This window comes from Barbus barbus (assembly GCF_936440315.1).
Source record: "Barbus barbus genome assembly, chromosome: 37".
In the NCBI taxonomy this organism is placed as follows: domain Eukaryota; kingdom Metazoa; phylum Chordata; class Actinopteri; order Cypriniformes; family Cyprinidae; genus Barbus; species Barbus barbus.
Window position 1 is genome coordinate 20,391,181 of NC_136715.1, and position 24,178 is coordinate 20,415,358.

General features: G+C 35.5%; 4 protein-coding genes across 4 annotated transcripts in view; 1 reads left to right on the forward strand and 3 right to left on the reverse strand.

The window, feature by feature from the left end:
• Nucleotide 1: 1 nt before the first annotated feature.
• Nucleotides 2–3,433, forward strand: LOC306856740 (guanidinoacetate N-methyltransferase-like). The gene is made up of 6 exons (XM_079396173.1): nt 2–420; nt 1,480–1,625; nt 1,724–1,787; nt 2,740–2,807; nt 2,911–3,021; nt 3,113–3,433. The coding sequence occupies exons 1-6, from the start codon at nt 246–248 to the stop codon at nt 3,251–3,253; spliced, it is 705 nt and encodes a 234-aa protein (XP_079252299.1). The 5' UTR covers nt 2–245; the 3' UTR covers nt 3,254–3,433.
• Nucleotides 3,434–4,096: 663 nt separating this feature from the next.
• LOC306857154 (NADH-quinone oxidoreductase subunit B-like) lies at nt 4,097–7,959 on the reverse strand. Its single transcript, XM_079396895.1, has 8 exons — nt 7,878–7,959; nt 7,286–7,322; nt 7,090–7,158; nt 6,863–6,980; nt 6,129–6,308; nt 5,734–5,780; nt 5,561–5,649; nt 4,097–4,367 (listed from the first exon to the last, which is right to left on the reverse strand). The coding sequence occupies exons 1-8, from the start codon at nt 7,891–7,893 to the stop codon at nt 4,270–4,272; spliced, it is 654 nt and encodes a 217-aa protein (XP_079253021.1). The 5' UTR covers nt 7,894–7,959; the 3' UTR covers nt 4,097–4,269.
• A 1,644-nt stretch (nt 7,960–9,603) lies between these two features.
• On the reverse strand, nt 9,604–17,777 carry LOC306856747 (CTD small phosphatase-like protein 2). The gene is made up of 11 exons (XM_079396181.1): nt 17,482–17,777; nt 16,824–16,935; nt 16,628–16,741; nt 15,720–15,828; nt 15,519–15,636; nt 15,175–15,261; nt 14,236–14,298; nt 13,677–13,756; nt 10,785–10,911; nt 10,584–10,679; nt 9,604–10,203 (listed from the first exon to the last, which is right to left on the reverse strand). Exons 1-11 carry the CDS (start codon nt 17,578–17,580, stop codon nt 10,138–10,140), a joined length of 1,071 nt encoding a protein of 356 aa, XP_079252307.1. The 5' UTR covers nt 17,581–17,777; the 3' UTR covers nt 9,604–10,137.
• Nucleotides 17,778–18,625: 848 nt separating this feature from the next.
• LOC306857042 (AT-rich interactive domain-containing protein 3A-like) overlaps nt 18,626–24,178 on the reverse strand; it is a 54,426-nt gene continuing 48,873 nt past the window's right edge. The window contains exons 8-9 of the mRNA XM_079396692.1: nt 22,195–22,284; nt 18,626–22,116 (exon numbers count right to left, since the gene is read on the reverse strand). Of these exons, the coding sequence (XP_079252818.1) occupies nt 21,995–22,116; nt 22,195–22,284 (212 nt within the window). The 3' untranslated portion in view covers nt 18,626–21,994. The remainder of the gene's footprint in view (nt 22,117–22,194; nt 22,285–24,178) is intronic.

Sequence of the window (24,178 nt, forward strand, 5' to 3'; positions counted from 1 at the left end):
CATAACCCAGACTTTTTAAATAGTATAGGGTTACAGCTGTTGGGTTAACCATCATGAATCAGAATGCATGTCTAGAGAGCAATGCATGTGAGAAACCACCCCCTTTTCAGTGGACTCCTTATCAACGCTCACTCTTTGACTACACTGATACTTGCACAATCAGCAGTTCTTTAAATATATAACACTCAAGTCACTGCGCGTTGATACAACACCACCCCACATCTGCCAACATTCAACAATCCACCATGACCAGCGCTCAGCCGATCTTCTCAAAGGGCGAAAACTGCAAACAAGTGTGGCACGACGCGAATGCTGCCTACAATGAGGCAGACACACACTTGGAGATCATGGGAAAGCCTGTAATGGAGCGCTGGGAGACTCCATACATGCACTCTCTTGCAACAGTTGCTGCATCTAAAGGTAAATTGAGCTGTTTTAATTCTTGATCAGTTGTAACAGTGAGTCAGAGAAGTCGATTCGTAGCGTCACGTTTTCTTTATTACAGTCCAATATATTTAAAAGTGAATAATATCCGTCAAAACCTTTAAAGTTCTCAATAACACTATAAAATGAAGCATTCTACTATGGCGAAGGGATTCGGTGAATCATTCAGTTGAATCGAATCTTTTGAACAAACCTGTATAAACGATGCATATCAACTCACTGACTCCTTGAACCGAGCACTGTCCGAATAAAGCGTTTATTAACCTACTCTATGCAAAAATAACTATTTAAAAAAATGGATGTCCGAACATGCAGCATTTATGTAAAACTAGAACAAAAGACGTCTTTTAATAATTGGTTAATAATTGGGGTAAGCCTTGCTCGCTTTACCTTTCACATACCAATAATTTGACCAAAAAGCAACTTAATAAATTGATAAATAATGTCGTTTTTTACAACATGTACATCACGCCAAGATGACCACGTGATCTGTTCGAAAGAACCGATTCCTGTAACGAGTCTTCTCAGAGACTATGGCGAAGCTAATGAATATTAATGTGGCAGTGCTGACGTTGCTTCGTAACCTTCCTGGAGCGACCAATGGCGTTAGCTAATTAATATTAAGTACCTACACCTTCGTGAACGTTCAGGTCAGATAAGGTTTCGTTATCTATGGATGTGACACAAACACGTGCAGGTGCAAAACTTTCACACGCAAACACTAGATTCAGTTATTTCAACGCATGGTTTCATAGTCGCACAGAGCATGTTTTTTAGAAATGCCATTCATTTGAGAAGGTCAGGACACTAGTGACCTCTGCTTTTCTCCTCACATGCCTATTTTTACTTCTTTCTGAAATATTACCTCTTGCAGCTCCGGGACCTTTCCCATGACCACCACTCTCTCAATGATATCTGGCATAGTAAATATACACTTAATGGACAGAATGCAGCTGTTGTGAGAAGCACTGAATTATGAATACGAAAACAAGTAAAAAGCATAAACAACTTGTCTCCTCTTGTTTGGAAATGAAGGTGGAAGGGTGCTCGAGATCGGCTTTGGAATGGCCATAGCAGCCACTAAAGTGGAGTCCTTCCCCATTGAGGAGCATTGGATCATTGAGTGCAATGATGGTGTGTTCCAGAGGCTACAGGAATGGGCCAAAAGTCAACCACATAAAGTAAACAAAATATAGCTGTATTTGCAAATTGTGTTGAGTTATCACAAAGCAGCTTATGACTTCTTAAACTGTTCATTAATTTGGTTATACCTGCATAGGTTGTTCCGCTTAAAGGCCTGTGGGAAGATGTGGTGCCAACCCTACCCGCCAATCACTTTGATGGTAAAATCATTTGAATATTTACTACAATGCAAGCAAAATGTATTGTTTTAAATACACATGCATAATGGTAACCTTCAGTACAAAACAGTTGAAATGTGCTGTTTACTTGCTGATGACTACATTAAAAAAAGTCTTGAAATTAATACTTTTATTCAACAAGGATGCATTAAATTAATCAAAAGTGATAGTACAAAAGATGTGCTGAAATAATTTTTTTGTCATTCTCACAAAGAAATAAAGCAGCACAACTGTTTTCAACATTTGCGAGGTTAAGAAATGTTTCTCCGCATATTAGAATGATTTCTGAAGGATCATGTGACTCTGAAGACTGCAGTAATGATGCTGAAAATTCAGCTTTGAACAAAGGAATATATTACATTTTAAAATAGAAAATACTTATTTTAAATTGCATATTTACTGCAATGACTTTAAAAAAAACTTTTAAACGGTAGTGTAAATTTTGTCTAATAATATATGTAATGTATTAAATTGCACTGGACAGAAAATTATTATTATATGTGACCCTGGACCATAAAACCAGTCGTAAGGGTCAAATTGATATTTATATATCACTGAATAAATAAGCTTTCCAATGATGTATGGTTTGTTAGTATAGGACAATATTTGACTGAGATACAATCTGGAGTGCAAAAAAATTCTAAATATTACGAAAATCACCTTGAAACTTGTCCTAATGAAGTTCTTAGCAATGCATAGTACTAATAAAAATTAAGTTTTGATATATTTATGTTGACATGATCTTTACTTAATATCCTAATGATTTTTGGCATAAAAGAAAAATCGATAATTTTGACCCATACAATGTATTTTTGGCTATTGCTACAAATATACCCCAGCGACTTAAGACTGGTTTTGTGCTCCAGGGTCACATATAAGGAAATTTGTGACAGTTGTGTGAAGTACTCTGCATATATTTGTCATCCAATCACAGGTATTCTTTATGATACATATCCTTTGTCAGAGGAGACCTGGCACACACATCAGTTCAACTTTATCAAGGTTGGCAGACAGTTACATTGAAACCGTTTGGGCTGATGTTTGCTGAGTGATCACACTCCATTTTGTCGAAGGGTTTCCTAATCACAGTGAACTGTGTTGTCAGGGTCACGCTACCAGACTGCTGAAGCCCGACGGTGTGCTCACATACTGTAATCTCACTTCCTGGGGTGAGCTGCTGAAAAGCAAATATAATGACATCAACAAAATGTTCCAAGTGAGTAGCTCAGTTCTTGACGCTCTCATTCCAACTAAATCCATATTGTGCTGTTTTACGGTGAGAAATCTACTTTTTTTTTTTTGCCCAGGAGACACAAGTTCCCCACCTGGTGGAAGCGGGATTCAAAAAGGAGAAGATCAGCACCACATTGATGGACATCAGTCCTCCCAGTGAATGCAAATACTATTCCTTTAATAAGATGATCACACCAACTATTGTTAAAGAATAAGAAACAAACTGTATATATACTGTCAAGTGTCTCTGAAATTATTTAATTCATTTATAAGGGTGAATTTAATTTAATTCCCCCAAAATAACAAGAAAAAGCTTTTATAAATGACTAGTTGTGCCATTCAAAGACTTTTATTTTTGATTATACTACATCAAATAAACACTACATAATTTACATATTGCTAATAGTTTTATATATCGGTATTGTGAATGCATTCACAGACAAAGAGCGCTGTGTTGTTGACTATCACTGAGGTACTATTATAGTTTTTAAATGAGATATTTTTATACTTTCTGCATTCATGTTAATTTTAGTTAGATTTTGAAATTCTTATTAGTTGTTTTTAAGTGTCTATACACTGTAACAAAAAAAAAAAAAAAAGTTGGGCAACCTTAAAAGTTTTAAGGCAACCAGCTTCAGCAGATTTTTGAGTTCTCAACTTCTTGTTTTAAGTTTATACAACAAAAAGTTGAGAAATTTCCTAAAAAATAAGTTGAGAAAACTCAAAAATCTGGTTGCCTTAAACTTTTCAGTTGGCTCAATTTTTTTTTTTTTTTACAGTGTATAGGGTTTATTTTAAAAGTTAAGTGTTGCCTTAAACAGCTAAAACAAAATACGTGTTTATATTAAGTTTTATAATAAAACCAAAAAAGTTTTTTTTTTTTTTTTTGCATTCATATTAGAATTTATGACGCTAACACAGTAAAAAAAAAAAAAACAGTATAGTCAATTAAAATTACTTGTATATACATATTACATAAAAATGGGCTTCATTTACCCGAATGCAGAAATGATAACTAATGATAATTAATGGACCACCATGACAAAACACAAATACCTGCATCAAACAGAAGTCAATGCACTCAGCGGTGAAGCAGAAAGTCTTTATTGTAGCTACAAAGAGGAGCTTGAGCTCAAACCAGAGCAGCTCCTGAGAAATCAGCCTTCTGAGCACAACAAATGACCAGTATTAAATAAACATCTCAGAGCAGACACACAAACAAAATCACACCTCACTTGCGATACCAAATTCTCATTTTCTTTTCTCGCTTAATCTTCTTCTGTAACTGCAGTGTTCCATAAAGCAGAGCCTCTGCTGTTGGAGGACAACCTGGACAGACAGACACTTATTACACACGTATTAGAGACAATTCTGTCTATAGTAGGCTATATATATATATATAAATAGCCAATATGGACAATAATATTTACACCTTTCTTTTCCATATACAATATCGATATTTTATGAAAGACCATTTCCACCACCGAATAAAAAAATAAAGGTAATTGGAAATTTTAATCTAACAATTCAGACTTTTTTTTTTCTCGCATTGCATGTTTACATCTCGCAATTCTGAATTTTTTCTCATAATTGCAATATATAAACTCACAATTCTGACTTTATAATGTGCAACTGTGAGTTATACAGTGAGAATTGTGAGATATAAACTCGCAATTGTAAGAATCACAACTGGACTTTATAACTTGCAATTTTACAAATTTCTCTCTCAATTCCGAGAAAAGTCGTCAGAATTGCGAGTTTATATCTCACAACCCTGACTTTATAACTCACAAGCAAGAAGTCAGAATTGCAAGATGTAAACTTGCAATTGCGAGAAAAAAGGTCCGAATTGTGAGATGAAAGTTGCTATTACCTTTATTTTTTTATTCAGGGGCGGAAACAGGCTTCCATATTATTGACCACAATATTGCTTTATAATGGGGATGGGAACTACATGTTTGTTTGAGAATGAACGTAAACTCCACAGAGTTTTTAATTTAGGGACCAAGAAATCATTTTTATTTTCCGTAAAAAAAATTCTGGATTCTCTTTTACTATTTAATACAAATCTATCATCAAAAATGGTGTCTATTGAAATGAATTACTAAGCCTTCAACTATTTAAATAAACTTAAACTCAAATCAAATTCCTAATTAATTTACAATTATTAATCATAAACAGTCTTGGTTGTATGATATTCTTTAAAAACAATAATTCTTTCAGAAGTATACAGTAGTAATACATGTGTGTCAGATTTGTTTCAAGTTGAACTGAACTTTTATTTTGGCGGTCTGTCGTGAAGATGTTTGAGTTTCTGTGTTTGACAGTAGTTTTTCTCAAATGAAACCGTGTAAAGCTGGTGAAGTGACTCTGGAGATGAAGTTCTCATGTCTCACATTGAGATAAAGACACTGAAAACACTGCTAGCACGTGTCACGTGGCCTTGAGTTTGAGTAGCAGATGAAACCGCACCACTCATTCACACAGAGACACACGTTATAGGTTGTTTAAATGAAACACACCTGGGACGTAGATGTCCACTGGAACGATGCGATCACAACCCCGGACCACCGAATAAGAGTAGTGATAGTAGCCACCGCCGTTAGCACAGCTACCAGGAACAAAGAAACAAAACATAATGAAGTATGATACAAATAAACTAGTTTGTCCTGATCAGCTTATTTGTGCTTCTCACCTTCCCATTGAGATGACGTATCTGGGCTCTGGCATTTGGTCATACACCTGCCATTAACAGAACATTATTACAATAAAACATTTTTTAAAGGTATAGTTCACCAAAAAAAAACTGTCATTGACTCACACTGATGTCGTTTCAAACATGTATGAGTTTTTTTCTTCTTGTGAACACAAAAGATGATATTTTAAAGAATGTAAAATAATTGGCTACCGTCATTCTTCAAGATATCTTCCTGTGTGTTCAGCAGAAGAAAGAAAATCATACAGGTTTGGAACAACTTGGGGATAAGTAAGTGATAACAATTTTCATTTTGGGGTGAACTGCTCTTTTAAACCTAGTACTAAACACTTATATTAAAGGGGAGTTTATTATTACTGATATGGTGCAATTACCTTACGCAGTGCAGGAGCCATCTTGTTGGTTAATGTCCCTGCGACTATCATGACATCAGCCTGTCTGGGGCTGGCTCTGAACACGACACCGAAGCGATCCATGTCGTAACGAGGAGCCGCCATGTGCATCATCTCCACAGCACAACACGCCAGGCCAAAGGTCATGGGCCATAGGGAGCTCTGAAATGCAAACATTTTACTTTTTAACTTTCCCCCCATTTTTTACAGGAAAACAATTATACAGTACAATTTGTTTTTTGTTTTTTAAGAAATTAATTTTATTCAGCAAGGATGCATTACATTGATCAAAAGTGACAGTAAAGACAACAATAGATTAATATTTTAAATAAATGTTTTTTTTTCGACTAAAAGATGGAGCAGCACAACTTTTTTTAACATGAATAATAATCAGAAATGTGCAGCAAATCAACTTCTTAGAATGATTTCTGAAGGATCATGTGACACTGAAGACTGCTGAAAATTCTGCATTTTATCATAAGACTAAATTACTCTTTCAAATACAATCAAATACAAAAGAGTTATTTTACATTACAATAATATTTAGCAATTTTTAGACTATTTTTGATCACACAAATGCAACCTTGGTGAGCAGAAGAGACTTCTTTTTTAAAAACATTGGGAAAAATCTACTGACACCAAACTTTTGAATGACAGTGTTTGTATTTGGTGTGTTTAAATCACATTTTTTTGTAAACATGTAAAGAGTCACATACTCTGCGTGCCCAGTTGACCAGATCGTCCAGCTTGGTGATGACGTATTCACCCTTGCTGCTGACCGCTGAAGCTGGTTTCGGGGCCAAAGCTGTACTTTTCTCTCTGAACGGGACCAGACTGGAAAGAAGGGTATGCTCAGATAATAATTACTACTCAGTATAATAGTTACTTTATAACTGCCCAGGACTGACAACATACAACCATTAAAAAAACATCCATTTCGCACCTTGAGGTGTTTTCATCCTTTTTGTCCGTCAAAGGAACCCTCTTATGAGCAGAAAACGATGAAATGGCCCTATGTTACAAACACAATATCAAGTTAAAAAATTATAACATTTTACAAAATGTTTAAAATATAAGAAAACAGATAAACTAATATTTAAATAAATAAATAAAATCCTTAAAGCTAATTCAAAATTTACCTTAGATTAAAGGAGCCAAGGGCAGGAAGGCGGGGAACTGAAATAACACATTATTTAAAGTTAATTAAGTGTGTGTGTCTATATATATATATATATATATATATATATGACCATAAATATCTGTGTAGTAGTGTTTCAATCTCAAAATATTAAAACTAATTTGCGCATGAGCGAACATAATACTTAAAAACATTACAATAATCACTGTGCTCAAATCAATAATCAATAAATAATCCGCTGAATTAATTCTTGAAACTATTCTTTAATAAGGTATTAGGGAAGGCATCATCTTTGTGCATATCGCCTGTCTGAGTGTCTTTTTGACTTTGAAAGGCATGACTGATAAAACCTTTCTCTGCAGCTTTATTCAGTAAATAATGCGAGTAGTTTGCATCTGGATCTCAGATGTCATGTTGAGTAACAAGGTCAGCGAGTGAAGTCCTTCAAAGCACGAAGTAATTCCTTCAACAACTGAAGAGGCGATGTAGTTTAGTAACATCTAATGCATTCCACTCATATATATAATGCAGAAAGAGCAATGCTGCGCCATGCAGAGATTTTTAATCGCTTAGGATCAAGCTTGTTTACTCACCCATCAGCGCCGCCATGTTTGTCTACCATCTACTTCCGGTGGCGCAGCGACTCCTCACTGTGTATAAAAGTCCTCTGACAATACTCAAAAATATTTTAAACAAAATCCAATACAAAAAAGAGCGCTTTCATTTAACTTATTTACTTTACAGAGGACATTTTACTAAATAAAATAAATTTATATCATGCAAGGTCCCTATGATCAATATAATTAGTGATGAATGGTTTGTTATAGTCCACAAAAATGGACTTCTCTACTTTAATTTTCCTATTTATATATAAATTACTACACTAAAATTGCAACAGAAATATCTATTCATTGACAAAGTTTCTAGAATAGGCTTATGTGTCATTTTTATTGCATTTATTTTGAAGAGCTGAAAGCTGGTCCATATTAAAGAGAACAATTTTAACATCAGGTTGTATTCAGTAAATTCATCGGCTTGAAAGTAATTATGACTGCTGTACCGTAATCATCGCTGAGACTGTGGGCTTGAGAACAGATATATGTTGACATACACTCACAAAACAATTAGGGCAGAACCATTTAAAAATACTAAAGCTAAATAACTAGATAAAAAAATAATTCCCACAACCTATTGAATTCTTTCCTTCATTTTTGTTAAATCGTGGCCATTTGTTCCCCATTTTAGGGCTGCCACTAACGACTATTTTTATTTCGATTAATCTATCAACAAATGTGTCGATTAATCGATTAATCTAAACGATTAATTTCCTGCAAAACAAAATTATACAGTTTTACTTAAGAATATTTTATTAAACCAAATGAAATCCACATTTCTATGAAATCCTTTTTAAAAGCAAAAGTGAAGTGCAACAGAGTGCAAGAAGCAAGTGTCCATCTGTTAGTCCAAATCACATCCACGTGCTCTAGTCTAATAATAATCAAAAAACACTTTATAAAAGGAGTATTTACCAGAATGTTTAGGTGAAAAATGAAAATGTGCAGTATTTCTGAAAAATCCTTTTTTTTAAATATAAAATCAATTAATTGGAGATGCTATATATTATTCAAATTTAATGGAACAATTCAAATGGAATCCAGAAATAAAGGAAAACAGAATTTGGTAAAGATAAAACTGTAAAACTCAATTAGACAGGCTTTTTGAATGTATTATATGTGCATATACTGTGTGAACTGCATCGCATATAATTAATTAAATCATTGCGTTTGTGAATTCACAATTATGCTTAATTTTTAAATGGGTTTAATATATCACGCAGCCTTGGAAAATGGTCTAAAAATGTGTTTTATGGATTGAAAGGCGGCACTTCCGGTATTTTGCCGGTTAGTCCACGATTTTTAAAAGTCGACTAAAATCGACGAATGGCGACAGCCCTACCCCATTTTAATTTAATCTGGGATGTGATTTAACTAAAGTGAATCAGTACACCAATTTAACGAAGTTTTAACAGATTTAACCTTTGTGCTGTGCTGAAAACCCTTTACCTAAATTTAGTGTTTCCAACCAGCCTACAAAACAATGATTTTAAATCTCTCATTATGCTCTTGGATTAAATCTTTCTGTCAACTTTATATTAACGTGACACAGGCTTTGCATTACATTTGTGAACTAATTGGCTGTAGGCCTCATTGATCGGAGCGTAATAGAAGCTAGAATTTTCCATTTGCATCTCAAGTAAATGTATCTTCATTTGGAGATGTTTAGATATTTGTATTAGTAAAGAAAAAGTTAAATTGTGTAGTGCATGCAACATTTAATGGCATGACTATAAGACTTTCTTAAAAGTGATAGCACACCATTTCTTAGAAAACCAAGCAACTAAAGTGTTATCCATGTCTGTCGAACAAACAGACCAAGTTACAGACCCAAGTCTTTCAGAAACACAAATGGTTTTTTTCTTACTTTATTGGTTACTGAAAACTGGCCTAAGCATCCATTAAAAATAGAATTCTAAACACAATACATATTGAAATGAATCTTAACAGATTTAAGTGTGAAAGCATTGTTCCAATGGCACAAACCTGTACAAATCTCTCAAGGCTTATCAATAAATTAAAGGTAAGAATCTAGTCCTATTCTTCAAAAAGGGTCAGAACACCAGCTGACCAGGATGATTACAGGTGAACTGTTAAGACTATGCTCTATCATATAAGCACTATTATTATACCAGAGCATAAAACCATACACATTTGGCCTTGAATGCAGTATGGAGCATGGGAATTTCACTGGCATTTACAAGCATCGCTTTACATTTATTTACATTTAATACAGGGTTTAGTCTTCAGAAAGCAGCCTGTGGAAGTGATCGGTTCTCTTCTTCAAAACATTTCTGATGTCATCCTAGAAACACACACACACACACACACACACACAAAAAACAAACAAGTTAACCATTATTAAAAATGGTTTTATAATTTAATAAATAATGCTCACACACAGAGTACTTGTTTTAATTTAAAACTTTTATCTCTCTCTATATATGGGTAATTTTCCCATGTTTAACTCTTAAATCATTATTTATTGTTTAGGAACGACAGTATCTAGCCTGTTTTCTCTACTCTCTACTTTACTATTTACATTATAAGTTTCAATAAATGGCCTTTTTGAACTGGGTAAGAAAGTTAATTTAAAATACTACTACTAATAGTATGTTTTATGTTATATAATCAATTTAAATTTTAAAAATAATTGCATAGATGTTAATGACTAAAAACACTCACAGCATGCACAAGTTTCTCCATGTACGGAATGAGCTTTTGCAGCTCATGGTCCTCTTGATCTCCAATCCAGCTTTTTATGGGAATCATATTCATCAGCTAGAAAGAACAAACACACATCCAGTAAGAACATTGCACTGAAATACTGGTTGGACCTGATGTTTAACGAAACCATTTGCATAGAAAAGGTAAAGACAAGTGTACGTGATATGGGAAGGTGTGTGGGGCGTTGTCCAGGATGACCGTCTTCGACAGGTCTCTCTCCAGAATGGTCAAGTCTTTAATGTAGTGTCCAAGCACACAGGCGCAATCGTCCTGATACAAACGATGCCTTTAAAACAAAGAAAGCCACATCTTTACATATTCATACTTTCTTCAAAGCAAAGCTTGTGACCTGTAAAAAAATGAATAGCTCCTAATAATTCCTTATTATTGGGAGCATCAACAGCCTCATTTCACTAAATTCAAATGAGAAATGGTGCCTTGTCAGCTCTGCGCAGGACGGTTTTCTTAATCCCGCACTATTGCCATAATGTGTGTGTTCCAATCTAACCTGCACCCTCAAACATTCTAATATTGTATATAATTATCACGCATCAGGGAGTCGCTATGATTTTGCGCGGTATTAAACGCTGTTCACCTCCACTTTCGACTTCGCAATCACGCGTACTCATCGTAAGGGGGGCACATCTTACAAGATCAGATATTTGTCAATGAGCTCAGGATCTGTTGAGCAGCAAATCTTCCAGCATGGCCTTTGAGCTGTGTCTATGACAAAGTAATGTATATACGTAAAATATGTGTTTTAGGTATGGAAATGACATTGGGTTTTGATATTTGGGTATTTGATATTACACTACTTTGGACTGTTTTTGACTGGCACGGGCTAGTTTGGTCATGCAGACTTGGAAACCCTGGCTGTATGGAGGAGAGCAGAGGCTTTCCATTAGGGCTGTGCAAGTAATCGAAATACAGTTTCTATTTCGGCCTCCAATGATTCTGAAAATTTGTCATGCAGTAATCATGCAGAAAATACAATAATCGAGATAAAATGATTATTCCACCCCATTTCTAGCGGTATACTTTCATTCCCCCCCAAAAAAGCTAAATTTCATGTGCCAATCAGTGAAATCATGTAACGTGACTTTTGCAAAATAGTACGTGCTTGATTTATTAAAGTTGATTCGATTTATTCATGTTTTTAAAAGTGCGAAAGAGAACTTGCGCTGTTCCTCAGGAGGATATCCGTGTATGCGCTCAGAGATGGACACGTAAAGTCATCTTTTAGGCAAGGCAAAGTTATTTATATAGCACATTTCATACACAGTGGTAATTCAAAGTGCTTTACATAAAAGAAAATTAAATGGTCATTAAAAATAATCACAGCAGTAAAAACAAGGAATTAAAAATAATAATAAAAACAAGAAATTTTAAAATGATAGAAATGGATTTGAATCTAAAATGAATTTAAGACCGTTTAGAATAGAAAATACAGTGTAGTCAGTTCGGACGTAGCACAGTGCTCATTCAACAAATGCACAGTTAAACAGATGAGTTTTGTGTCTGGATTTAAATGTGGTTAATGTTTTAGCACATCTGATCTCTTCTGGAAGCTGGTTCCAACTGCGGGCTGCATAATAGCTAAAAGCAGACTCCCCTTGTTTTGTGTGAACCCTTGGTATTTCTAACTGACTTGATCCTAATGATCTGAGTGGTCTGTTCGGTTTATATTCAGTGAGCATATCAGCAATGTATTTAGGTCTTGGGCCATTGAGTGACTTATAAACGAGTAAAAGTACTTTAAAATCAATCCTAAATGTAACTGGAAGCCAGTGTAAGGACCTGAGGACTGGTGTGATATGCTCAGATTTTCTGGTTCTAGTCAGAATCCTGGCAGCAGCATTCTGGATGAGCTGCAGTTGTCTAATGGTCTTCTTGGGAACCATAACTTGAGGATGTGCCAATGGATGGATGTGGGGGTTGTCAGTCTCTCAACAGTCGTAAAAATATATAAGGTTTGAGAAGAAGGTCTGTCTAGCTGTGGCTAGCTCCACGTTGAAAGCATGAAGGCTGTCTTTATAGATGCTATAGTGAATTTCGAGTTTCGTCTTCCGCTACATCCACTCAGCTTTTCTGCATTGTCTTTTCATGCTCTGAACTGCTGTTGATTTTCGCCAAAGTGATTTTTGTCTGCCAGTCTTCTTGCTGACCTTTATCGGCGCAATATCATCAATAACATTCTTAACTTTTGAGTTAAAGGAATCCAGGAGAAGATCAACAGAGTCTGCAGAAATGCTTGGCGTTAAAGATAATGCCTTCATAAATAGCGCACTAGTGTTTTAGCTCAAGGTGCGCACCTAAACGGTCAAATACATGCAAAAATGTGTCAGTTAGTGATTATTTATGTAATCCCTCATCCGTTATGTCTTCTATAAATGTAAAGAGTTGAGAATAAAAATACGTGTGTAACAGTAAATTGGATCCGTGCGGCTCTTAAAGAGATAGCAGGCTAATATTCCTGCTGCAAACTGTGTGCTTAATATTAATCAAACAACAAAAGACAAGGAAAATCACTCACTGCTTTTGACTGAGGGACTTTTGTAGAAACAAAGAAAGTTTCATTCTTACTGTGAAGACTATGCTGTTTCATTTTACATTTGATTCTTCATTTCTATATGAATACTTTAGGTTTGCAATAGCCTTAAAAACCCTTCAAGCACAGTTTGTTTCATTTGAATTTAATTTTTATTCTATTGTATTTATATTTCCTTTGATTTTTTATCCCAATCCCAAAGCAGCCCCCTGGTGCCTTGGCAACTAGCTTAAATAAAATATTTTATTACATTTCAAGTAAAGTAAAATTAAAGTTTTTTTTTTATGATTTTCATTTTATTTTCAGTCTTAGACGGTTAAATCTAATGACCCTGAAAGATGTGTGACGCTTTCGATCAGATGATTTAATGTTGTAGTCCGTTAGACCGTCGTTTGGCTCTCTGGTCAATGAAAATGTGAGCGGTATGAGGCAGGTTTGCTAATGCTAGCTGAGAAGCATTTTCCACACAATTTAGGGTATATGGGATTCAACATGTCTCTCACCTAAAGAACTTTTTATTAGGGTCCAGTATATCTACAATCTTCTCTGCGTATTCCTTTTTGGCAGAGGTGTAAACAAACATCTGGAACAGAAAGAAACAGAATGGGTATATTAATGCATTAATTCACTGGCAACATTTAAGGCTTGTTCACACCAACACAAATGTTCAGCACAAAAATTTGATCATGTTTTTGCATACCATTTTGTCCGTTCAGACCAACGTAAAAAAAAAAAGAACAGTAGACAGGCCAAATGAAAATGCAAAAGTCACTTTCTAACAATAGGTGGCACTTATGGACACCCGCTTGTCATGGAGAAGAAATTAAGTCACATTTACATCATCTTCCAAACAGCCATTCAGAGTTCTGTATTTGATGTAGTATTTATTAAATAACACCACATTCTATGTTTTATATAACAAAAGCAGCTCTAAGCATGTAACCAAAAGCACAAATCTTATTGGTTGCATTAATGGCATGCAAAACGTTCAATAAAAAAATAAATAAAGAGTAGTGCATCAAATATTCATCTTTGTTTTAGTGTAATATTCACAATGTTTACCTCGAAATGTTTGGTCATGGCTTGTAGAAACTCTTTGACATATGGTCTGAGGATCACGTAAACCTGTGAAAAGATGTCTAATGAATCACAGGAGCAACACGATTGAAAGACTTTTCTATGACAGTTGCAGGATGATAACTGCTATTCCAACAAATGCATGTATAAGAAGCTTAAAGGTATGGTTCATACAAAAATGAAAATTTGCTTAAAGTTTACTCCCCCTCAGGCTATCCAAGATGTAGATGAGTTCGTTTCTTTATAGGAAATGATTTGGAGAAGTTCACTCGCTCAGCAATGGATCCCTGCAGTGAATGGGTGCCGTCAGAATGAGAGTCCAAACAGCTGATAAAAACATCACGTTAATCCACACCAATCCAGTCCATTAGTTAACATCTTGTGACGCCAAATGCTGTTTGTTTGTAAGAAACAAATCCATCATAAAGATATTTTTAACTTCAAATCATTGTTTCTGGCTATAAAATAGGAGTCCTCTATCCACAACACTGCTTCCTCCAGTGAAAATGTCTGTATTAGTTGAGAAATATGCACCGTATACAAGCCTAACAGTCAAAACAGTGGATTTTGATGTGGAAGGACAACAGGGTCTAATGGAATCATATTTTGGCAAGAAGTGATGGTTTAAAGTTAAAACGCCTTAATGATGGATTTATTTCTTACAAACACACAGTTTTTTACTTCACAAGACATTAACTGATGGACTGGAGTGGTGTGGATTACTGTGATGTTTGTATCAGCTGTTTGGACTCTCATTCTGACGGCACCCATTCACTGCAGAGCATCCATTGCCGAGCAAGTGATGGAATGATACATTTCTCCAAATCTGATGAAGAAACAAACTCATCTACATCTTAGATGGCCTGAAGGTGAGCACATTTTTTTCAGCATGTTTAATTTTGATTAACTAATAGTTTTACCAACCTTGTACTTGTGATCTTGAAAGTGGGTATTGAAGGTGTATTCTGCATCATGAATCACATTGAGTGAACTGAACACGAGGGTTTCATCCTAGAACCATACAAAAATAAAATACAAAGAATCACAAACCAGTCACCTCTAAACCTCCATCCAATCAATTAGAATAGTGATCCAACATCATTTATTTAATTGTTAAAGCATCTCTTATTCGGAGAGCATTAACGGCCCATCTGATTTAATGGCCCTGCCATTAGTTTCCAGTCACCAAACTGCATGCAAATTCAATCAGTTCAGTCACATTCTGACCAAAATGTTGAAATGAGCAGGCTATTAGGAAGATAACTTACCAAGTCGAGCACCAGGGTAGCAGCAGGCATGCTCCTCGTCTTTGGTGGAATGTCCCGCACTGCCGAGACGGGCCTGGACTGCTGTGAACGATTCGGAATGTTCTTAATAAACGTAAAACTGAGGGGAAAAACAAACATTTCAAATTAAACTTCAATCAGTCTGAAGTGCACAAAATGAAATCCTTTGTAGAAGAGACTCACGGGCTGAACACTTCTTCATTCTCTTCATCCTCTGAAAGAGGGCTAGCAGCACTGTAGCCAAACACACATTGTTCAGGACTGAACATGGGACTTGTGTTTGGCTGCTCTCCTATTAAAATAAACAACGGCTGTTACAACAACCCATAACCAGATGAAATCCCAAATCAGTCAGGGCATGTTGCAAATATATCACTAACAAATAAGACAAGGGGTTGGGGTATAAAAGTTATCACCCCCTCAAAGGAACTCTATGGGAATTTGGGCCTGTTTGGAAGTCTGATCCAGGAATTATATAAATCAGATTAGCTAGAAAAAATACAGCATACAGATTCAAAACAGTCTAAAGGTCTGTGCCAAATTCAGTTTAAAACCAGTACAGACAAAATGTTTCATAATAAAGGTCAGACACTTCAAATGGATTTGTACTGTAGGGAAGAGCAGAGACAAATGTAACATTTAAGCCATATAAATGTGATTCTTTGAGTTTAGGTTTATGTAAATCTGGTTTAAATGTCAATTTTAAAGCTTTTTTTTTTTTTTTTAATTAACTGCCAGGGATATTATGGCTATCAAACTGAAACCATAAAAAAAAAAAGTTACTTGAAATATATATATTTTTTTTAAACCTAACCTAAAAACTAATAAAAATGTCTGTATTGTGAGTTTAACTGTATCTGCCTCAAGTTAGCTATAAATGTAAATGAGCTAATGTACATATCCCCAAATTAACAAAATTACAACGAGGAACAAATTAGCACAAAGTGGCCATGATTTAACTTAAAATTATTTCATTTTTTTCTGGTGCATGTCAAGCACTGGGCTCCGTGCTAATAATTGCTAATATGTTGGCAAAAACTATCAGCTATTTCAAGTGGAATAAATGATCAGAATTGTTTAAATACACTGACTGTCTCGTGGGGGTGTGAGAAAGTGCACTGCAGGAGAGTAGAGGCTTCGAGCAGCAGGATTCAATGACGAATGCCTTTCCCGGAGGTGACGGACTGGGGTCTTGAAATCTGACTCTAAAAATAGAAAGGTGAGCATGATATAAATATCGTATCATCATTTGTAGACTCTTAAATAACGTCAAATTCAATGATGTACCTTTATTGTCAACAGTTGATAAAGCTTTTCTCCTCCTCCGTGGACGTTTGGCTACTGTTGGGACATCATCAGAGTCCAGATTCAAGCAGTCTTGAAGAACTTTAACTTCATCCTAAAGGGCAAGTTAATAAACCTGTGATTAAGAAATTTATTTTTGAAATAAAAATGTGGAATTAAAAAATGCCTACCTTCGGATATCTTACAAAGAATATCATTTATCAATTTACTTTACGTTTTAATAAACAGTAACTACAAGATCCATGTGCTCTTTCAGCGACAGAGACGCTGATTGGACGAGATACAACTTCCCAAATGCCATTCAAAAATACTAAAGTCTTATTGGCTACACTGAGAATTCGCCCCGCCCATAAACAGCTGAGGCAGTACTGCGACACTCACCGGAAAAATACAAATTACTATTATTTATATGAACAATAACATGTTTTTTAATTGGGGTTTGTGATATTCGAAATAAAAAATAATATAGTAACGCTGTTTAATTCCGCTCACCGGATCTCTTGCTTTAAATCGGTTAGCATCATGCTAACAAGGCCTGTGCAGGTCATTCACTCTACGGATTTACACGCTAAATCATACCAAACACACACAGAAGTTTTGTTTGCTTTTCTTATGTCGTGTCCAAGACAGAAAGACTGACCTGGGACGGGGTCTGCGGGGTCTCCGGAGCGGCTCGGCGCCGGCGGCGGCACGGTGTCGTCGGGTTTTCATTTAAAATATTTCTCGAGCGAAGTCTCATTTTGCTGGAGCCCCGATTAAAACGCGTCTTCAACGGACATATGGACTTTAAACTCTCAGGAATAACGTTCAAGCGTCGTGTTTATCTCCGTAAATTCGATCCATTAGATTCGTCTCGCTGACTTTTTTCCAGACTGACTGACCTCAGTTTAAACTGATGAAAAAAACGCAATCGAGCGTTAGCCAATCAGAACACACGCTCCATGCGGTGGGCGGAGCTTCAAAGAACAATGGCGCAACGTGATGCAGAAGTCAATTGTTTACAGAGTTATTAAAACACCAATAAGGATAAAACATCGTTTAATAGCAGAAACACGTCATTTATTAATGCAAAATTAATTAATATAATTGCTGTATTAATTGTAATGCTGTACTAATCGTATGATATTTTAATTTTCAGTGGAATGTTTTTAATAGGCTAAAACAACTGTCAGTGCCAGGTTTCTGACAGCACTGAGAAATGTCCAGAAACTGAATGCGTTTTCCCTCTTTGCAATACAACCGTTTCAGTTGGACAACTTAACAGAATTTGGAATATAGGCTATTTGACTTATTTTTTTCAGTGAACAATCTTAGATAAGTACAGGTTCTGATTGAACAATTTTGACCTTCAGCAATAACTTTAACCAAAAATAATATTACGATAAAAAAATAAGCTGTCAACCACATTATCTTAAATAGGGCCAAATTCATACTCATTTACATATACAAAGTTATTTGTGAAACGATATTTCAAAGTTTACAATTATGACCAAAAAAAAAAAAAAAAGGTTACGTTGGGTTACATTTGCTATAATTTTAAAAATAAAATTGTGCACATAAATGTATATGGTTACAATAATATATAAAAAAAAAATGCATTTAATATATCAATGTCATTTTGATTGAATTAAAAAACACCTCCTGCGCCTCCTCTAAAAGTTCTCTTTCTGAACAAAAAACAGTTTTTATGTACTGTAGAAAAGTATCGTGTTAACATGTTTCTGCAATATACAGGCTTTTCTTAAAATCTTAAACTGAAATGAATCAAGAACCACTAACATTTTGTCAGAATTACACTTTATTGTATTCAATGTCTGTTTACACCTGAAGATCTTCATTTTTGAAAATCAAACATTGAAAAATCTGATGCTAGACAATTATAAAATGTAAACGTCGAGTACATTTTGCAAACTCTGAAACAACAAAACTCATCAACATTGACTTTATTTCTTTTTTTTAAACAGGGCAATAACGTACTGAACGCAACAGAAAAAAGACACACCCAAGCTCCGGAATTACCTTTACATTACAACATATAAAAATGAAAATAACTTTAATAAAAGAAATATTCAAGTCCATCAACTATAACTACATTTGTTTTTGAACGCGTGTTGAGGTGTTTTTGTGTCAGTATCTGGGTTATCAGCATTCACACTGAGAGAGGTACAGTTGTGGTGTGATGATTTCCCAAAATATAGATTATAGAGTATTTTCAATCCATAATAATCTGGCCATAACAGCATTTATGTGACATTCTTTGTATCCCGTATCCACCCCCCAGTTACATATCGATATATTTCTTTTCAAAATAAAGTTAATTATCCACACAAACAGAGATTAGATTAAATAGGTTAGGATTGTCTTTGTACTTCACCCCTATAGAAGCGGCCAAGAGGTTGACTACGCAATTGAAACATTTTTAAAAAGTGGAATTGGTGCACAGTGATGCGCAAAGCACCGGAACCAAAACCTGGTCTCTCCTAGGAGCAATTTCAGATTCAACCCAAGCAAGCCAAAACTCAAAAGCACTCACAAAAGAAAGGGATATTTAGATGAAAAAAAAGAAAGGGGGAATACTTGCCATTAATAATCCTTGAGTCAATGTGGAAACATTAAGCATTACAATTATAAAAGGGTAAAATAAATGTTACGTGCACTGTGACCGCAGCACTAAGATGAACATATCTGTGTAACTAGAGGTAGAAGTATATTTCCTGAGAAGACGACAAATCCTTATAACGCAAAACCTAAACTTCACAGCTAAGAAATGGAAAAGTGAATGATTTTTAGTGTAACGTTAAGATCTGCAGACAAACGCAAGCAAAGAATTATCAAAGAATAAGGCATCCTGCAATAATAGCGAAGGTTTATTGTACAGCAATTTGGTTGTCCTTGCAATAAAGTTGACTACATTAGCATGCTATAATCAAATTTGCATACGTTAAGGCATACAGCAGAGTAAAAACAGACCTGGATACCAACAGCTTGAAACGGGTGTTACGTGTATCTGTCTTACTCTGTGTGGTAACAGTATCGTTTCCTAGAAAAACTAAACAAAACACACTAGGGAAAGGTCATTACAATAAAGATGTACTGTTATACATCAATGTGTCACTTAAGTTGAAGGATTTGATTGTAAAAGGTGGGCTTGCAGATGAAACGAGAACAACTGTGCATTGAAGAAAAACGTGCCTGTTATTATAGTTTCAAGCAAAGAGGGGCTAGATATCACGGCTAATACACTAAGAAGTCAAATTCACAGAATAAAATGCCCTGTTCTTCCTCACAGCCGGTAGATCCATGTGAAAATTATGAACTGGCAAAGCTTGAAAACAGATCTGATAAATGAGTTTCTGAGGTAGAGGATTTTGGCAGTAATGACTTTGAAGTGTGTTAAAATGAGGTGTCCTTTTTGAAACAGGAAAAAAAAAACGACAATATTGTACAATACAGACAGAAACGGTAACATTTCCTAGACTGCTTTCTGTACAGCAACTGTGGTCTTTGTGAATAATAAAGAGTTATATGCATTGAGTGAGCATTGACGGTTAAGGATCTCGGCTACAAAAGCAAAGGCTGCAAGCTTGATCCCAAATGAGGGCAACCTGCAAGATCAAAATAAGGATTTCAGTTTAAGGAAACCCCATTTCCATAAAGCCTGGAGCATCTCTCACCTATCAAACTCCAAATAATGATTTGACTTCTTATGAACGAAGACAATAGTTCAACGTTTCACCTCTCGATGCCCAACAAGTGGGTATTTTCACCTTGCATACAGTGTAATGCTAGAAGAGCTTGACATAATTCATAAACTGTAGCTACATGTTGATAAAAGACTGACCAGGAAGAGTTGATGAGATGACTTAAAACAACCTTGAAGGGTTTGATCTGTTAAACACAGGATGCCACATCCTTCAAATCCCTTCATTTTTCTCAAGACACTTTTAAAACATGCTATCGCAATTAGAAATCCCTCTGATTTGAGCTGTATATAACCAGAAACGGCTGCATCGTTGGACTCCTCAAAACTGCATTCGATGAAGCTAAAACGCTAAACTAAAGATCTCCAGTTAGTGTAGTATTCAAAACACATGATGATTTATTTTTTCAGATATTAAAATGAACCTATTACACTGTCATGCTTGGAGTCAAACTGTAATTATTTTCAACCAAACTGCTGATCTGAGAGAAAGCTCGGCAAAAATCGACACGAAAATGACCACTGAACTCTTTCCACTTGTACTTTAGAGCAACTATTGGCCAAAATAAGTTTGTGGGCTACGGCAGGTCCAGGTACGTTCGGACTCTGCAATACCTCAGCAACCTTTGCGAGGCTCACAGAGAACCTGACCTCCAGAGTTTGCCAGTAGTTGTGAAGATGCAAACAGGATGTCTACAAATGCATGTGTGAATCAGCTCCTTAAAGAGACAGCTCACCCAAAATTCTCATTAATTTCTTCTGTTGGCAACAAAAGATGTTGTTGTTCTTCTGTTCAGCAGGAGAAAGTTACTCAAATGGTCTGAAACAACTTGAGGGTGTCTATTTTTGGCTAAACTATCCTGAATCTTCACTGACTGAGTTAGGAAACCAAACGGTTGAATACTCACAAAAAATGCCCAGCAAAACGTCCAACAATAACGCACTTTGTGTTGTGTTCGTGCTGAAGACGTTGGCCTGTCAATAGCGCTTTCAATCTGTGCTAAGGAAAAACCTTCACAAGGCACTGCAGATACATAAAATAAAATCTACAATATATTATTAGTTCAGACCCTTAAGCTGTTTGCATCACACGTTATAACAATAATACTATTGTTATGGTTTTGCCTATAGACAAAAAGCCTATCGTCTATAAAACCCTAAAAAGCAGAATCCTACTGCCTTGTTAACGCCAGACAGTGTGCTCACAGAAAGAGAAATAAATTATTCACAGGTTTTGCATATACATTATGTCATTATCTTTATAATAAACTCTGTTGTTATTTTAGATTTTCTTTGACTCCTGAACAAAGGAGAGTGTAAATAAAAGACCTGAGCTAGTGTACTTCAAGTTGAGAACGATTCAGTTATTCCTGCACTGGTTTTTTTTGGCATATCTACTGTATTAACTGAGGTTTTTTGGCTTTGGTTTTACACTGAGGAAGAGTCTGAGGTGCTAAGGCGATTGGTTGTTGGAGGAGGATGAGGTAGGTGTGTGGTGAACTGATTGAGGCCCGCTGTTGCCTGCAGAAGATTTGTTAGATGAGGTCGGCGCCACGGCTTGGGCGAAGAGAACACCTGTTGTGAGAAAACAGGAAGATTAGTCACAATTGAAACGAGGAGAACTTGAATAAAAAGAATCTGTCGGCTCCTCACCGGTGTAGACGACTCCATTGAGCTCCAACGACATGCTGATGCTGTTTAGGCCATTGGTGGTCAGGTTCATGGCGGAGTCCTGCCTGCTTTCTGATAGATAGGAGAGAAAAAAAAAAAAAAGTTTGTCTTTTTTTTCCTCCCTACACTTTGGAAAATTAATTGCACACCTCTTCTCAAAGAGCAGCATTCACAACATTAAAACCACCTGCTTAATGGGACTGCATGGTTAAACAGTTAATCAATTATTTTGCTCAAAAAATAAAAACTTTTTTTTTTTATTTGACTTTTTTTAACGCTTCAGCAGAATTATTGCATTTCACATAAGCACAAATCAAGAGAACATAAACTTGTATGTTTGCTTATCTGTTAAGAAAATAGTATGGCTGTATTACGCTTTTATTTCAATAGAGAGCGCTAAACACCAATTTGCATGTTTGTACCTGCATCAATGCTTTTTCCATTATGCAGAGAGAGCACGTACGGTTGCCAGATTGGGAGATTAAGGAGTTGTTTACACAACATCATTTATATTTACTAAAAACAGAAAACTTTGTGCATTTGGACATTTATTTAAATGTCAACAGCTGAAAATGCCTGAACATGCAAGTTTCAAAGTGCAAGAAAAATTATACCGTGGTCTCTGTGTAAAAAAAACTATACAAATGTAAATTTGTGAAAATGGTTACCCTAAGAAAACATACCCTTCGTAAACCACTGGGTACAAAATATACTGATTTATGAAAAAAGATTTGATGGGGGATTTAAACTCTTGAAATCTGGCAAATGCAGCCATGAAAGCTCGTTGTTACCAATACATATGTAATTAAGTTAACCCAGGGGTGTCAAACATATGGCCCACAAAGGTGTCCAATCTGGAATGATTTAAAGAAAAATATTAAATAATAAATAAAACATGATTTTGAAAATTAAATAATGTATTCGCTACAATTTATTATTTTTTTAAAATGTAAAGTGGAACAAATTGGTCATTTATTTGCATGTCATGCCTCGGGACAAACGTTAGTATTAAGGAAGTTAAATTGTAGTCACTGTGTTGTCCGTTTTTGCTCGCCAACAAATAGTTTTTAACAAAGACGGAGCAGAACATTTGTGTGTCTTCAATCAACACAATGCGTTTTGTTATTGAATGAATCTTTCACTAGCTTCGTTTCGAAATGAATCAGCTGTTTGAACAAATCTTTTGAATGAGTGAGTCAATGAATCACTCGTTAAGACGTGAAATTAATTTTCATTTCATATTTATTCATCCACTACAAGCATAAAACAACCTCAAAAACACACTTGGCAAAATAAGGTCTAATTATCATTATTTCCAAAAAAATTGCACACCTCGAAAATAACTCTGCATCATCACCTTTGAAAGAAAATGGTTTTCTTGTAATTTATACTGTAGTTTGTAGGGCTACTAGTAATGCAACTGTGAACAAACTCGTACAGATTTGGTACAAGTGGAGTAAATAATGACAGAACCTTCATTGTTTGGCTGAGCTATATATGTGCCAACAATTAATACATAGGTTAGGGTTTGTACAAATCACTAACACAAAGAGTGAGAATTATTACCTTAATAATGGTGCTCACAAAGCTACTAGTACTCATCAGTACAGACAGAGTCATTTCAGCAGGGGGCGCTGCCTTGGCTATTTCAATAGTTAAAAACAATGAAAAGAGTTCATGTGTTATGGCAGGGGGAATTTATTCGGTCTCTTATTCATCTTCCGATAAAATACACAAGGCGAAACCTCTAGTATTTTACACCTCTGACCAAGAAAAGGAAGTCATGCTGTGTCGAGGCTGGGGTTTCCCATGCAGCGCAACTATTCGCCTTGCCTTTTTGTCATTGCGGTCAACACCTCCAGTCTCCTAATGAGTCAGATCCCTTATGCCAGCATACTTTAAAGTTAAAGTTAATAACATCAATGCAACTATACAGTTCTGATAAGATCTAATCGGAGCATATCTA

Excerpts from the sequence above, each read along its gene's own strand:
- LOC306856747 (XM_079396181.1), bottom strand. The coding sequence starts at position 17,580 with ATGAGACTTCGCTCGAGAAATATTTTAAATGAAAACCCGACGACACCG. Across the intron at positions 15,262-15,518 it reads CTACCCTGGTGCTCGACTTG|GATGAAACCCTCGTGTTCAG; the intron begins GTAAGTTATCTT and ends GTATGGTTCTAG. Across the intron at positions 10,204-10,583 it reads TGGAGAAACTTGTGCATGCT|GATGACATCAGAAATGTTTT; the intron begins GTGAGTGTTTTT and ends GTGTGTTTCTAG.
- LOC306857154 (XM_079396895.1), bottom strand. Across the intron at positions 6,981-7,089 it reads AAGGATGAAAACACCTCAAG|TCTGGTCCCGTTCAGAGAGA; the intron begins GTGCGAAATGGA and ends CCTTCTTTCCAG. Across the intron at positions 6,309-6,862 it reads TGGTCAACTGGGCACGCAGA|AGCTCCCTATGGCCCATGAC; the intron begins GTATGTGACTCT and ends TTTGCATTTCAG.
- LOC306856740 (XM_079396173.1), top strand. The coding sequence starts at position 246 with ATGACCAGCGCTCAGCCGATCTTCTCAAAGGGCGAAAACTGCAAACAA. Across the intron at positions 1,626-1,723 it reads CCAAAAGTCAACCACATAAA|GTTGTTCCGCTTAAAGGCCT; the intron begins GTAAACAAAATA and ends ATACCTGCATAG. Across the intron at positions 2,808-2,910 it reads ATCAGTTCAACTTTATCAAG|GGTCACGCTACCAGACTGCT; the intron begins GTTGGCAGACAG and ends CTGTGTTGTCAG.